Source organism: Ips typographus, linkage group LG7 (assembly GCF_016097725.1).
Source record: "Ips typographus isolate SLU linkage group LG7, UJ_Ityp_2.0, whole genome shotgun sequence".
NCBI classification, from domain to species: Eukaryota; Metazoa; Arthropoda; class Insecta; order Coleoptera; family Curculionidae; genus Ips; species Ips typographus.
Genome location: NC_138428.1, coordinates 3,616,231 through 3,631,510, shown reverse-complemented (window position 1 = coordinate 3,631,510; position 15,280 = coordinate 3,616,231). Strand labels below are relative to the sequence as shown.

The 15,280-nt window shown below is 36.7% G+C and overlaps 2 protein-coding genes across 2 annotated transcripts; both read left to right on the top strand.

Moving 5' to 3' along the window:
• The first annotated feature begins 514 nt into the window (after nt 1–514).
• Nucleotides 515–3,375, top strand: LOC145731826 (uncharacterized). Its single transcript, XM_081983815.1, is given in 5 exon segments — nt 515–1,061; nt 1,121–1,350; nt 1,535–1,625; nt 1,680–1,966; nt 2,120–3,375. Coding segments are annotated over 5 exon segments (1,410 nt in total). The 5' UTR covers nt 515–933; the 3' UTR covers nt 2,794–3,375.
• Nucleotides 3,376–4,524: 1,149 nt separating this feature from the next.
• On the top strand, nt 4,525–6,238 carry LOC145731829 (fork head domain-containing protein crocodile-like). Its single transcript, XM_081983818.1, has one exon. The coding sequence runs from the start codon at nt 4,738–4,740 to the stop codon at nt 5,785–5,787; it is 1,050 nt and encodes a 349-aa protein (XP_081839944.1). The 5' UTR covers nt 4,525–4,737; the 3' UTR covers nt 5,788–6,238.
• Nucleotides 6,239–15,280: the final 9,042 nt, after the last annotated feature.

Genomic DNA, 15,280 nt, shown 5'->3' with positions numbered 1-15,280 from the left:
ACTATGTACTGTACTAATGTACTATTAAAATTATATTGACTTTTGCACATTCTAGTAAGTGTCTTCTTTTATATGCCGTTTATAAAACGGCAGTATCTAGCCTAGCTTTTTTTAATTTGGGTTAAAAGATTGTCATAAAACGCATTGAATCTCCCATAAGACGTTTTGATTTACCGATGCCCTTGACCAATTAAGGTTGCCATAAATATAGAGTGTGGCAATCAATAATAAGTGCTAGCAATCGAAAATGACCAGTGAACAACACTGAAATTATATTTATTCCATACTGTATCGTAATACATATTACGATGTCGGTTCCAGTCCGAGAAATGACTCATTACATCACTAGTCCGGAAAAGTCAGAAATGGTGGTTTTTTCCGGACTGAAATTTTGTGTTTTTTTTTCTGTTCTTTTACAAAGAGAAAGTCTGTTGTATGCCACTCGCTAAATAGTTCATACTTCTTGTACCGCCTTGAAGATTTAACGGAAATTAGTTTTCCTATTAGTGCGGTAGAGCTCGATTCAGATGAGAAAAGGCCACCGCATCATCAATGACGCAGTTTTTAAAACTATTTCTTTCTCCTTCTACAGTTGCCGTCGCATTAGATATAATCAGAGGCGTCCTATTAAAATATTCCCGAAAATAAATTCTTAAGCGGTCAAAAAGCCACTTGGCAACGTAGTACGGTTTTTTACTTGGGCACAATTAAAACAAATGCGGGTGCGGCCAGGGACAGATGGACCCTTTTACATGCTTTTACTAGCCGGCACTCTAAACGATGTTGCCAAGTTTAAAAAAATGTAGTGGCGGACAGGTTGAGTTTAAAAATTAGGTTAGGTTAGTTTCCGTTTTAGTCTGGTGTTTTGGTTGTGTTGTTGATGGTCGCAGTTTGAGTTCACGTGTTATAAGTAAAAATCGTTAATTTGTCATAATGTCTCCAAAAAAGATTGGGAAGAAAGGTGTTGTGATACACAGCCAAGGGCGTGAAATTGTAAGTAACGTCTTAGAATTTATGAAGAAGGAGGCAGAAGGAGTTTCCATTCCTTTGAATAACTACAGGTATTGTCTTTGATTAAAAACGACGAAAACGTTGAATAATATAATAAATATCATTTTAGAGAGAGAACTATAGCAGCTACAGGGGTGTCTAGATCTACTGTGCAGAAGATATCTAGAGAAGCACTACATGTTGAATGGGGAGGGCCAAGCTCATCATTTCACACTCCTACAAAGAAGGGACAGATTAAAAAATTAAAATTGGATAACATCAAACCTGATGAAATCAAAAGAATCAGAGAAATTATTTATGATTTCTATATTCTTGAGAAAAAACTTCCAACATTAAAAGGTAAGTTTATAATACATTAGGTATACCTACAGAGTCTTCAGAGTTTTTCTAGCAGAACTTACCATGTTTTTTACAATTAAATGTAAGCCTAGTTTGCTATATGTATAAACCTTGATAATGTGTTAATTGAAAATTTAAAACAACAAAATTTAGACTAAAATGGGATTATTTTTTATCTTTACAGGTATTTTGCAAAAAATTATTGACCAGCAAATCTTGACTGAATCCATTAGTGTAAGCAGCTTAGGGCGATTGCTTAAGAACATTGGATTTTAGTATGTTTTACATCTTGGCAATCATGTACATCAAAATAACTTTATCTTTTGTAGGTGGCAGAAGACACCAGACAAAAGAAAATTCTTGTGTGAATCATATGACATTCGCTTAAAACGAATAAATTTTTTAAAAAAATTGGTGCAATACCGCTCAGAAGGTCGCAATATTGTATATACAGATGAGACATACATTCACAGTAGTCATATTCATGACAAAGGATGGTATGATGAAAGTTTTAAAGGCTTACAAAAACCAATTTCTAAAGGACAACGCCTTATAATAGTGCACGCAGGTGGAGAAAAAGGATTTATTGAAAATGGATTGCTTATATTTAAGTCAGGTAATATTTATGTACACCTCAAACCTACTTAAGTACTTCCTCCTGCTTAAATAAAATAAGTTTATATAACAAGTAATTAATAAGTTTAACCACATTTTACACATCATATAAGACACATAATGTTTGTACTATGATTTTTTTTTTTTTTTTTAGGTTTAAAAACAGGAGATTATCATGATGATATGAACCATGAGAATTTCATGACTTGGGTAAAAAAGCAATTGCTTCCTAATTTACCTGACCGCTCAGTCCTTATTATAGACAATGCAGCCTACCACAATGTTACTGTTAACAAAAATATTACAACGGCTACTAAAAAAGGAGATATGTTAAGTTGGCTAGTGGAAAAAGGAATCCCAGCAGATCCTCATTTAACAAAGCCAGAGCTGTATCAAATCATACAAGAAAATAAATTTAGATTTCCTCCACAATATAACTTAGATAGGCTGTTAGAACAACATGGGCATCTTGTGTTGCGTTTACCACCCTACCATCCAGAATTAAACCCAATAGAAAAAATTTGGGCTTTGGTTAAAAATTGGGTAGCAGCTCATAATACCACTTTTAAATTGTCTGATACCGAAGCTTTAACAAAACAAAAATTTCAAGAGGTGTCTGAAAAAGAGTGGTTTGACATTTGCCAGCATGTAAAAAAGTATGAAGAGGAGCTCATAAAAAAAGAGCATATTTTTGATGATACAGTGGACCAGCTTATTTTTACTGTTAACACTGGTTCATCTGATGATAGCGATGAAGATTCTGGTGATGATGATGAATGTGATGCCAGTTTATCCGAAGAAGTATTAGGATGCTCACTCCTAGACTAAGTTTTGGATTTTTGTTTTATGTTATGAATTCGTAATTTGTATATGTATATGTATTTATAAATAAACAAAATTATCAAATTTATAAAAATATATGATTATTAAATTTAACAAAGATAACAAATTTTAAATATTACCTCTTCTTCATGAAACCCTGTATATCAAAAACGATGCAAAGGCAAGCTGAAAGTTACTTTGAGACTTCATTTTCAAGGTCTAGCTGCACTGTAGGACCTTCAAATTAAGAATAATTGAAAAAAGAAACCAGCTGCCTATTTTTATCTTCCAATAATTGATTAATTGCCCCAAGACAATGTTTTTTTGTGGTTAACATTGCCCTAAGTTAAGTTATATAATTTGGATTTAAACTAATTGGTATTTAATATTCTTCATCAATCATCACCCTGCAGCTACAGCAGAAAAATAATTTGCACAGATCTTTTTAACCGAAACACACTGTATGTTTTTTTAATTTACCCTTTGCTTGTTTTCTTGTTTATTTTTTAAATTAATATTTAAAGAAATGGGACCAGAGACCTAGGCCAATTTTGTTCTCAAAGCGTCAATATTATGTATGTATATGTATTTGGTTTGTTTTATAAAACCTACTTACCTATCCTGTTTTAATACAATTTATGAAATGAAAAAGCAAAAACTACACCTATTTACGTTAATTAAATTTCATTTCACTGAGCAGAGAATAGCACGCCATTGACTCGCTGCATCAACTTGGAAAGTAACGAAGGCAGCAATATTTAAAGCGAGACGTACAGAGATCGTGACATCATCGTTTGATGACGGCCGTGGCCTTTTCTTAGCTGATTCGAGCTCTAAGTAAGTGCGGTTTATCCTTAACAGCCAATGGTAGGTATACAAAAAATGCCAATCAACTATGTAGTCTGTCCAGTTTAAATTTGAAAAATGTCTTTTAGTCGAAATTTGCTTAAAACCCATTTACCAGGACAATGACAATTGCCATAAGTTGTAAAGTAGTGCTGTTTCCATTAAAATTGCAAGTAACATTACGTTTTGAGACAAAAGTTTAGACTGTGATATGTAGTATAGTACAATGCAGTATAAACATTCACAATCTCTCCATGTCATTACGGTCACCATTAGGGTAACACAAATCAGGTGGTACCAGGAAAAACACGAAGTTAGTTAGGTATTACATACAATGCCAAATTTTATCATTGAAAAAAGCTTCAAGTGCTCTTTCTTTCCAGACTCGTGTGGAAAAGTGTAACTTTCCGCACTGGTTGTTGTTGATTCCTTGTTTATTCCATTACAATCATTTAAGCAAACTTAATTAACTATTTACAATTTTTTTGTATTACATATTGTATCATACCTGTGACGTCCCGCACTTGGAAAGTCACACACAAACACGGTGAAAACCCGATCCCGTCGGCACATGTGTAACAAATAATACCCCAGCCGTTTCGCGTCATAAGAAGCGGAAGACTTCCTGATGGTAGCCATGAGGAGTAGATTCGCGAATTTTAAAAAAGTCGTTGGCTCTGAAATTTTCCCGTTAAATTTCGCGTTACCGATGCGGCCTGCGGTAAAAAAAGCCCTAGCCCCCTAAGAAGGGGCGTGGCCGGAATCAATTCCCGTGTTTGTGCGGTATCGATCGAGGCGTAACCGCGCCTCTGATTGGTCCGGAGCGTTAAGTAGGGGCGGGGTTGGCGCCTGCACGCAGGCCCTACGTCTGGCCCCCTAGTTCGCCCGTATGTTTTCACTAGTAACATTGCGTCTACCCGCGAAGCAACATACGGTGTTTTTACTTATACCCTGTGTAAACTACGGTGTTGTGTTTAATAATAGTCGTCGGACGGAGCGGGTGTTTTTACAAGACTGGGGATCCGGGCGAAAACATCGTTTCCGGAATAATATTGTTTGTTTGGCTTTCGCGGCTTCAATTTTCGCCCCCTTGACCCGGAAAAAATGCACACCTTCCTTACGGAGCACCAGACCATGTACAATCGTTACAATAGCGGCTATGCCTCGTCTACGGTCACTTCCAACCCGTACTACGACCAGTACCGCTATGGTTACGCTGCTGCTGCTTGGCATCACCAACAACACCCCTTGGCCACCGCCAAGGACATGGTGAAACCCCCCTATTCGTACATTGCCCTCATCGCCATGGCCATACAAAATGCGCCGGAGAAGAAAATCACCTTAAACGGAATTTACCAGTTCATTATGGAACGCTTCCCTTATTATCGAGAAAACAAGCAAGGTTGGCAGAACTCCATCAGACATAATCTGAGTCTCAACGAGTGTTTCGTGAAAGTGCCACGGGATGACAAAAAACCGGGAAAGGGCAGTTACTGGACCCTGGATCCAGATTCTTACAACATGTTCGACAACGGGTCATACTTGCGTCGCAGACGTCGTTTCAAGAAGAAGGACGCTATGCGCGAAAAAGAGGAAGCCATTAAACGCCAACAAATTCCTAACGAATCCCCAAAAAGAGAGGAATGCAAACCGTTAGAGGACACAAAAATGAAGATCCTGGGGGAGTGTAAACTGAAGCGTGAACCTCCAACTGAGCTGTCTCAGTGCATGAAATACGTCAACCATCAAAGTGACCCCAAAGTGCACCAAGAACACCTGGGAGACGTGTCCTTACAGGCTATGGATACTACAGCTGCTTTTAGTGTGGATTCCCTGATGACGGGCAGGGAGCAGGCTTCTTATGTGAACTCGGCCAGGTTGCATTCCTCGGGTGGGATGTACTCGTACTGTGCGGGAACCACTCCCCAACATCAGTACGGTCTGGGTGACGAAGCCACCCTACGGTACAGTCCCTGGTACAGCCCAGAAACGTCACCAGAATCAGCCAACTACAGAGATGTGGTATTCGACGGTGCGACGGCTTCCAATTGTCAATTGGGCAATTTCCGACATGGCGGCAGCCCTCCTCACAACTACAGGAGCGCCCCCTCCACCCCGTATTATCAGACTGATTGCGTCACCCAAAAGTACTGAGGGTACGCCAATTTTTTCGACCACCCTGTAAATATCAAGACTGATCCCTTTTGAGTTGTTTGGTGCTCCTGGTTGAGTGTTTGTGATTCCCATAATATGGTGTACATAAGATTTATTATACATATATAACGTTCGAAATGTGATAAAATGGCTACGTTTCCTGGCAATTTTTTAAGTTTTAAGTAGTAATGTGCAAGCTGTTCCTACCTATAAAACTACTCGTAATTTGTATTATAATATAGTGTGAACGCGCCTTTCAATTCACAACCCATTCCTAGATCTAATTAGGCGTAGTTACGGGGGCCGCGCCCACCCACTTTTAGGCTTCAAATTTTAATTATTGTAAATATTATACCCTGTAGATAGTCGACGATTAAAAGTAAATGTGTATTTGAAGGCACGCGTGTATGTTATTTATTAATATCGTACTATATTAATATTATTAAATATATATGCGGCATTTGTCAATTTTAAGTTGGGTGTTCATTTTTGTCCTCCTCCTCCATGACAAAAATGCTACAGCACATAAAAAGATACATTTTGGTCTTTAAAACGTAACAGTGAGATGAAACACTGATATATCATCAAAAAATAAGGCCAGTTATAAGATATTTTCCCGTACAGTACAGGGTGTTCCTAAATTTGCTGAAAATAATATTTCCGGTATCATTTTACTACCTTTTTGAGACATTCTGTAAACTCTAAATTACAAATTTGTACTCTCTAACCTATTTTACCTTAAAACAGCAGTTTTGAAATAATAACAAAAAAATGTAATAAAAGAAGGTTGTAGGAAATTACATTATCTAATTAAGATTACATCAGGGCACATTTGCCCTAAATGGTCATTTAAGGGAAATATTCCCTCAAAACTGTTTGAAAAAATGAAACGAGTGCGTAAATCAGGCATTTGAAAAAATATCATATTATATTACAAGATATTATTTCAAACAACTGATATTAAAAATTATTTACAAAAAAACAAAACTAAATTGTACTATTGACACCATGTATCTCCGACATCATCCACTTTTGGACTAAGCTAATAAGTTTGTCATATTTTTAAGCCTCAAGAATTTGTAGTAGCATTTTTCTGCTCGTTTTTTAGAGATACCCTGTACACAGGAAGTTAAATGTTTATTAAAACAAAATAAGTAAGATTTTTATTAAATTTTATGGCTAAATACTGTTCTTAGGCAGTCTGAATAATCTGGATAGTTTTAAAAAAGAAGAATTACTCCACACTGTTTTTCTATGGTGAATTTGGAAAAACAATAATTCTACCGAGCTGTCTTGTTTTTTTTTACATTTTTACGTCATTTCATTTTAGTTTGACTACTCCTATAGCAAATCATAAAAAACTATTGCACATATCTTAGACATCTTGTATAGTGTAGAAATATTTAAAAAATCTCTCTCCTAGTAAATTGTGGTTGATTCTGCTTCAGTAGAAAAGTTTTAGTAGTTACATTTTTTACCACACCCTGTATCGACTTTCTTACTAAATTTAACATTTGGCGTAATATAACATTGAACTAGGCAAATCGATAAGACCCAAAATCACCTTTAACTATAGCAGTATCGATCCATAAATAAATCTAAATTCTGGCCTTTTACGATATTCTTGGTTCACTTGATTGAGCTTTCGTATACCCTTGGAAAAACCTTTTTTGCCTTTGTCAAGTTGTACTAGAGATGGGCTGCAGTAACGATTTTTAAACATTTTAAACAGAATTTACCAATAGTAATGTTAAAAATTCTCACATCATATAAGAAAGGTAATAGCACATATCGAATTAAAGTTTGTGAAATTTAGCACAATTGTAGCTAACTAGGGGAAATACGAACAAAGTTTTGCTTTAAACAACAAAATGTAGGTTATCTGTAGTTTTCAACAGTTTGTTGTTAACAAAATAAGCGACTTGGAACAACACTTCTTGTCGACTGGAACAAATCGATATCGATACTCCACTCCATTTCTAACCGAGTTCCGCAATATAAAATTCAAATTTCGTAAAGAGGGGAGACTCCGCCCGGGATTTTGCACGGGGGTGGAAAACGGAGAACCAGAAGAAAACCGGAAAGAGGCGGAATGGGGGCGGAAAAGACCGGATGAAACCCTGGCTAAATACATCCGCGGTCTTAAAACGTAAGGCCGGAGATAATAAGCCACATTATACTAAGCACAATATTATCGTTCATTTCTTAAATCCTTAAACTCGAATCCCCTTTTCCCGTTTTCTCGTATTGTTATCGTTATTAAATCAACTGGAGTTGTACTTTTATTTGGAGTGTAACCACCAGATGGGGCTATGCACGTTTCTACTATCAAAAATAAGACTAATCTAGTAAGATTAAGTGCATTTTAGAACTGGGAAACACGTGACTTATTTCTTTTCAACCAAAAAATATAAAACCAATCATAAAAAGAAGTTACGAAGATTTAGATTTGATGACCGAGGAAGCCAAGGTAATTATTGTAACAGTATTTATTGTAGGTACTTATCAATTCTTAAATTCAATGATTGATCAATGCAATGCACGTATATTACATTGATGTGTTTATTTCAGAACTAAAACAGTTTAGTACTGTTCTCAATCTCAAATACTGAAACAGAAAATTTGGAAAACTAGAAGAATTGTACATAGAATGGAAATGCTTCAAAAACAGGCACTTTTTCTCTATTCTCATCAGCTCTGTAACCTCTTTCTGTTTTCAAGATACCCATACACACAAAAATGAATTGCATTTTGTAGTTCCATGAGTGGAATTTTGACAGTTGTTATATTTGACTGTCACAAAGTTATAAACGACCAAACATATTAGACAATTGTATATTGTAAGTTGTTTGTAGTTTAGTCTGTCATGAATGTGAAATAAATCACTTAAACTGATGTTTCTTTTTAAAAAGAATTTATTCAGCAAATGACAATAATGAGGGTTGACTACTCAGAGTAACTACAGCTTATCGCACGAAAGTTAACCGAAAAAAATCCTACCGACTGCGCCAAGATGCCTTAAGACTGAAATTTGGAGATAGAATTAATCGTCATGTTTTAGCTCAACAGTAAAATTTTTTGGCAAGAAACAAAAACGAATCTGTTCTTGACTTTTTGGAAAGACTTAAAATTTTGAAAACTAAAATAGCATTAAAAATTAACTCGGACGCTTCTTTGTCTATTTCCACCAAAATTGCTTTAGTTGAACAAACTGAATTAAATGCAGTGAGTGTTTTAATAGCAAATTCGCATTTAATGTATGAAAATCCTCTAACCTTAGACGATGCAAATTATGATGTTATAAATCATATGTTAATTGAACAATTTTAATAATTTCTCTGCAAAACAATCTTTCCCAAGTCAACCAATTAACATCCTACCGACTGCGCCAGTTCAATCACTTGACTTAAACTATAATAAGTTTCTTTTTAAAAAGAATTTATTCAGCAAAAGTTTTGTTTCATAATCAATCAAATCAATGACCCATCAAAAAGACCATTCCTACTAGTCTATAGCTTCGATATTCGCGCTCATCCCTACATGTTGATCGTAGTGGTTTAAACTAAAACTAACTAATCAAACAGTCCGAGTAGGAATTCAGTTTTCACAATAGGAAACTTAACAAACAAATAATAAGAAAATAATAAATAGAATTGGGCGCGTTTAATCGATCTCGTAGCGTAGTACGGTGCGAAAACAAATAATTAAACTCGACTTTATAGCGAATATTCCTGTCCAATTAAAATACATTAAATAAGATATTTATTTTCGAAACCGACACATATAATAATCAAACTCGGCTATGTTGTCCGGCTTATTTTTATTTTGCCCCCGAAATCGCTGGGGGGTCCTATTTATTTGTAAACGAACGCCCATTTGTTTTCGCTGCACGCCTCTGGCAAACAAACGTAATCCAAGGGGAGAGAAAAAAGTGGCCGAATTTGTTGCCGTTACGCCACTGTTTATTTGCGCCCCCATCGCAAATGCGCTGTTGCCTTTCCAAACAAACGCCACTCGGGCTAATTAATATTATTAAATATTTTACGGGCACAAACCAGTTGAACAATACAATAATAATAACAAAACCATAAATAATCAGGACAATTTAAATATTTTTCTAACACATCGATAGCCCGTTCATCTCCGCTTTTTGTATTAGCCGGCCGGAATATATTTATATTTAAAAGCAAAACGGACGAATAATATTGTTATTATTTACCAGTCAATATTAATGTATTATTATTGCGAGTCGGCGATAATGGAACGCATTAAAGCCCATTGTTTGGATACCCGGTTTGGGTAAACTGTCCGTGGAAATTGAATACGATTTGATCGTTTTTTGTTACCTCCACTTGATTTAAAACATATTGATAATTGTGCTCTTAAAACATTTTTTTATTTGATATTTAAGGATACTAGTAAAAAAACCCACAAGTATGTTATCCATATGAAAAAATGTAGAAGATTTAAAACAAAATGTTGGGTCGTGGCAGAGGGAGCACAAGCAGAGTAAATTAAATTCACTTTATTGAACGACTGACTTACAACTTTCACAACTACTTATGTTTTTCTACTCCTACAAGGATATTGGTTAATTCCTTAACAGTTTAGAAAATGGATAAGTAGGCAGTTGCCACCGGTTGAACGAATACAGAATCCTAGATTTTCCGCAACTGTGCGATATGAAATAGACCAATCACAAACAATCTTCAGCGTGCGATATGAAATAGACCATTTACAGCTAATCTTGAACGTAAACAAAATAATTCTTTTGATTGTCATCCTCACTGACAGTTGACATCAAAACATAGTTTCTCTGGCGAATTGTCCATATCGCCCTCGTTTTTTCCTTGTGCGATAAGGACGTCTTATTCACCCTTGTTGTACAATATACTATTTTCTACTCGCGAGTGCGCGTAAGTATCTATTTTTCGCACATCAAAGTTCGTATTTATGAATCGAAACGCCAGTCATAAAATTTGTTACAGTGACGTTAAGGTTAAAATATGACAAAAAACTGTTCATGTGACAAGCGTGTGTCACAGCGGAATTTAGATTTATGTTGCAAAATAAATTAAGTCTGGGGTTTCTGGTAGGTGCAACACTTACTTTGCACACTTGTTAGGAAAACTACTATTTTTAAATTGTGGGATTGGCATTATTTACGTGCAGAGGGCGGAAAAAAGAAGATTACGCATAAGCAATCAGCTTAAAATATAGTCATTCTTTCGGCCCGTCGTATACAGGGTTTTCCACCCAAAATTAAAAGCTTATTAATGTCAAATTTATTGCAATTTGAAATTTTATAATTAATAGCGTTTGCGACTCACTTGCTCTGGACTGCACCAAATGCTAACCTGGGTAAGCACTGAAAATGGGACTTCGTGCATTCCTTTGCACGATTTTGTTCACATTCCTAAAATATAGTTTAAAACGTCATTAATTTTATCTTCATCTACGGATAAAGAGGAAGATTCCAAAAGATCTTCTTTGACTCTCTTTTGACTTTTTAATGACTACAAATTCATCAAATACACAGTACTGTAATGGAGTAACGGAGTGTAATGGACAGTAATGGAGTGTATGATAAAGTGTGTGTGTGTTGTTACTCTTTTCCAAAGAAAGGTTTCAATTATTTAAAAAAAATTAATTTATATTTTATTTTAAAAAATAATAATTAATTACCATCAATGTTATAACAAAACTTGCAACGATCCTCTAAACCTCGTGCCAAAAATTGCGCAGTGAGTGCAAAACTAATTGAACCTAGTGCAGTAAAAACATTAAGTCGAACATACAAAAAACGCAGGATTGCACTTGTTGCACTTAATCGAACACGACACAGTTTTCTAGTGCAGGCTCGTGCAACATTAGTGCAATAAGTCGAAAAGGCTATAATTCAATGCGTGCTATATTTAAAAATTATTTTAATCTGTCTTGTCATTAGATGTTTACTTGCTTATTACAATACTAAGTTCAGATGATAATCTGACAGTTATCATGTGACTGCGTTAATCGTGCACAATGGAATGTCATGTGCTAGCGAGGAATAACCGAAGACAACCTGTTAACTAAAGCTTAGATAGATTGAGGAGCTCAGAAAGGCTCAAAAACAGCGTTGCCACGCCTCCGATTTTTACTGGTTTAATTGTGGGGGTTCTTCGGGTAATAAAACCAGGCGTCGTGTGAGGTTCCCCATACTTACCAATCTAAAACAAATCATAAAACCATGTAAACAATTCAAGACACACCATCTTTTAGTGCTGTTTATTAAATCCCGCGGGACGTATCACCGATTTACGACCCGCGATGTTACCATTACGACTGCCTTGCGGTGAAATAAAATTTTTATTATTATTATTATTTCCCGATCTTATTTTAATTATGAAACTTTCCGACCGCCGGGTTGAAAGTATAATAAGACCTCGATAGTTTACGCCTCTAACGCATTTTATAGAGCCACTTGTCGCTCTAACTCGAAGGGAGGGAAAAAACGATGATGTAACGAAAGTTCCCAAGCATCTGGCTCTCTGGATGCGGATCGAACACGTTTTCCCTACTAACAATGACGATCTATAAACAAAATGATACACAATTTGTGTGCGTGTGTATCATCCGCGGGAGTGTAAATTTTTTATGTGTCGACATTGTTATGAAAATAAGTTAAATTTAGATCGTGTGATGTGCAACGAGCGCTTTCCCCGAACGCAAAGCGCTACTCTCTTGTAAACTAAGTGCGAAAAGATGTGACCGCTCGGGACGTAAACAGGCCTTTCGGATGATCTGGTTAGGATCTTCCTCGGTCGGCTGGAACGATTTTTTCCATGATCCCCGCGAATTCCTTCGACCTCGTGATTTGTTTATGTCACGACATCAAAGCACCGGAATTTTTTATTTACTCCACGTCCTGGAAGAATCCTTTAAAGAATAGTGGGTTTGATGTTGTCATAAACTTGGTTGAACCATTGGAGCAACAACATAATCCAAACTAATCCCCGTTTCAGTTTAAAAGATCAAAATATGTTGGAGCAGACAACTATTATTAATGTGTCAGTAGAGGAATTTTTCCCAGCCTTCCAAAGAAAGGAAAATACAAATTTTTACCTCAGCATTGATAAAGGTAGCTTAGAGAGTCAAAAGTAACTGTCATTCAGAAAATAGGAGAGAAAAATGGAACCACAGCCCTCACACAAACAGAACAGTAGAAAACGTCACTGCTAGATGAAACACCAAGGAAAAAGAGACGAAAACTGCAGGTTCCTGTGGGGACGAGGAAGAAACATATGTCTCAAATATAAAACAATCTGGAGAGGTTATTAAAGCTTTGAAGATTTAGGAGAAGCTGTGTTGAGACCTCAACCAGATCTGAGTGCCAGAGTGTTCAGTTCAGATATTGCTGAGACTAAGTTTTCTAGTTTTTAGAAAAATTGTCATTTTTTGGTTATTGAAGCTGAATGTTCCTGTCGCACTTAACAAAGATCCTTTCTAACTTGCTTACTTAAAAAGTTTTTTGAATTTGAATTGACTGCCATGATGCATAAACTGAACGATAGGCGCGGTTTACATTGCACAAGTTAATGCGGAATGCATATATTTGCCGAACACTTGTGGGGTCGCACCCTAACATCAACAACCCCTCCGGGGGACGCCTTAAGAGGGCCCACACAATCAGAGGCGCACCGATCGTAATGTCTTTGGATAGAGCAGCAGTTTAGAACAAATGTGCGCCACTGGCGTGAACGTTGCCACCCCTACGTTTAAATCGAGGGGGAGAACAACCCTCCCTGGGCGTAATAACGGGGCCCGGTGCGAGGTGACAAAGGGAGGCAATTTAATTATAATTTGTGATGACAGAGCCCCCCGTTTAGGGCGCGCCATCGTTTCTCGTTCGGATATGATGTTTCAGACCGTAATTTTCGGGGAAAATGGCCGTTTCTGCACTAATTTTTCCCATGCAGATCATCTGGCCAATATCGAAGCAGTAAAATGCTTTGTAAAGCGCCGGCCGACGTTTACCAGCCGCAGTTTTTTTTCTGTTTACAAACTTTTACACTTCAAAGCTTTGAAGAGTGAAAAAGTGGCCCGAAATAGATTAGAGGGCGATGAAATACCACGTGTTAAGATTTTTAACCCTTCACCGAATATATGGTGCAAACTAAACGTATGTGAAACAGGTAAAATGTAAACTTGCAAAACGTTAAACAGAGTGATTAGTTAATAATGCTCATTTTGATGTTTGTTCATATAAATACAGTTTGCACAACAACCTACCATACTGAGGTAAAAATATGATTATCTAACCAAAGTAAGGGTAGTCCAGAATTGTTTGAAATTCAGGGTGTCAAAAAAATTTAAAATTAAAGAAAATGTCAATTACCTGAGTTTTAAAATCATACAGACAGATTGGACTAAATGGATATTTAAATTTGACTGATGACACAATTTGATTTTGACAATTTTGTACTATAACTGTTACTTTAACAGTAAAGAGGAATAGTTCTCCATTAAAATTTTCACGTGATCATTCTAGTATCTTTACTCCTAATTTTAGATTGTTAATGGTAATGGTAATGGTAGGTGTGGATGGTGACACATGTACTGCGATCTGATTAGATCTATTGCACCCCATCTTCTTCTGCTATTTCAAGGTTTCCTTGTTCATAGCAGCCCCTCAAGATTTAGTTCCTTTAGGAATTTCAGGATCTTGAGTGGGTCTGTTCGAGGTATTTCTTCCATAGCCAGCTGGGGTAATCCCAGTGTGTTTAATCTTCTGTGGCGTACAGCACAACACTCCAACAAGATGTGGTGGGGTGTTTCTGGTTCTTCTCCGCAAAACCTGCAGGTACTGTCCTCTTCTAGGCCTAGCTTCTTTAGGTGTTTCCTAAGTCGACAATGACCCGTTAGAAGATCTTTGGTCTGCCTCAGTCCTGGAAGTCTTTGCCAGTGCGTTGCTCTCAGTTCTTCTTCAGCTTTATTAAGTACTTCCTGGACATATACTTTTCCAAGGCCGCAGAATGGTTCTGGCCCTATCAGTGGCGCTGATGCTTCGTGCCGGAGTATCTGCTTGTTTGTTACCCTCTACTCCGACGTGCCCCGGAACCCAGAGGAGGGTTACCTTGTTGTTCCTTCCTAGATCATTGAGCTTTCTTAGGCACTCTAGAACCATCATCGAGGATGTTAGATGATCTCAACGCTTTGATGGCTGCTTGGCTATCGGAAAGGATCGCAATTTCCTTGTTCCGGTATTTCCTGTCGAGGTTGGGGGCTGGTCGGGGCACTGCACCAATAGGGCCACTGTTATCCATAAAAATAGAATTTTGTTGTAAGTACTTGCAATATTAATTACATAGGTTAGGTTAGGTTGGATAATTTTATCACTATCCTCATCTTCTGAAAACATTTTTCAAGTTTTCTCATTTTTTCCTATAGGTAAATTTACGAGTATTTTATGATTGTCAATATGATTTGTGCAGTGCTTTTATGAGCTTTTTCT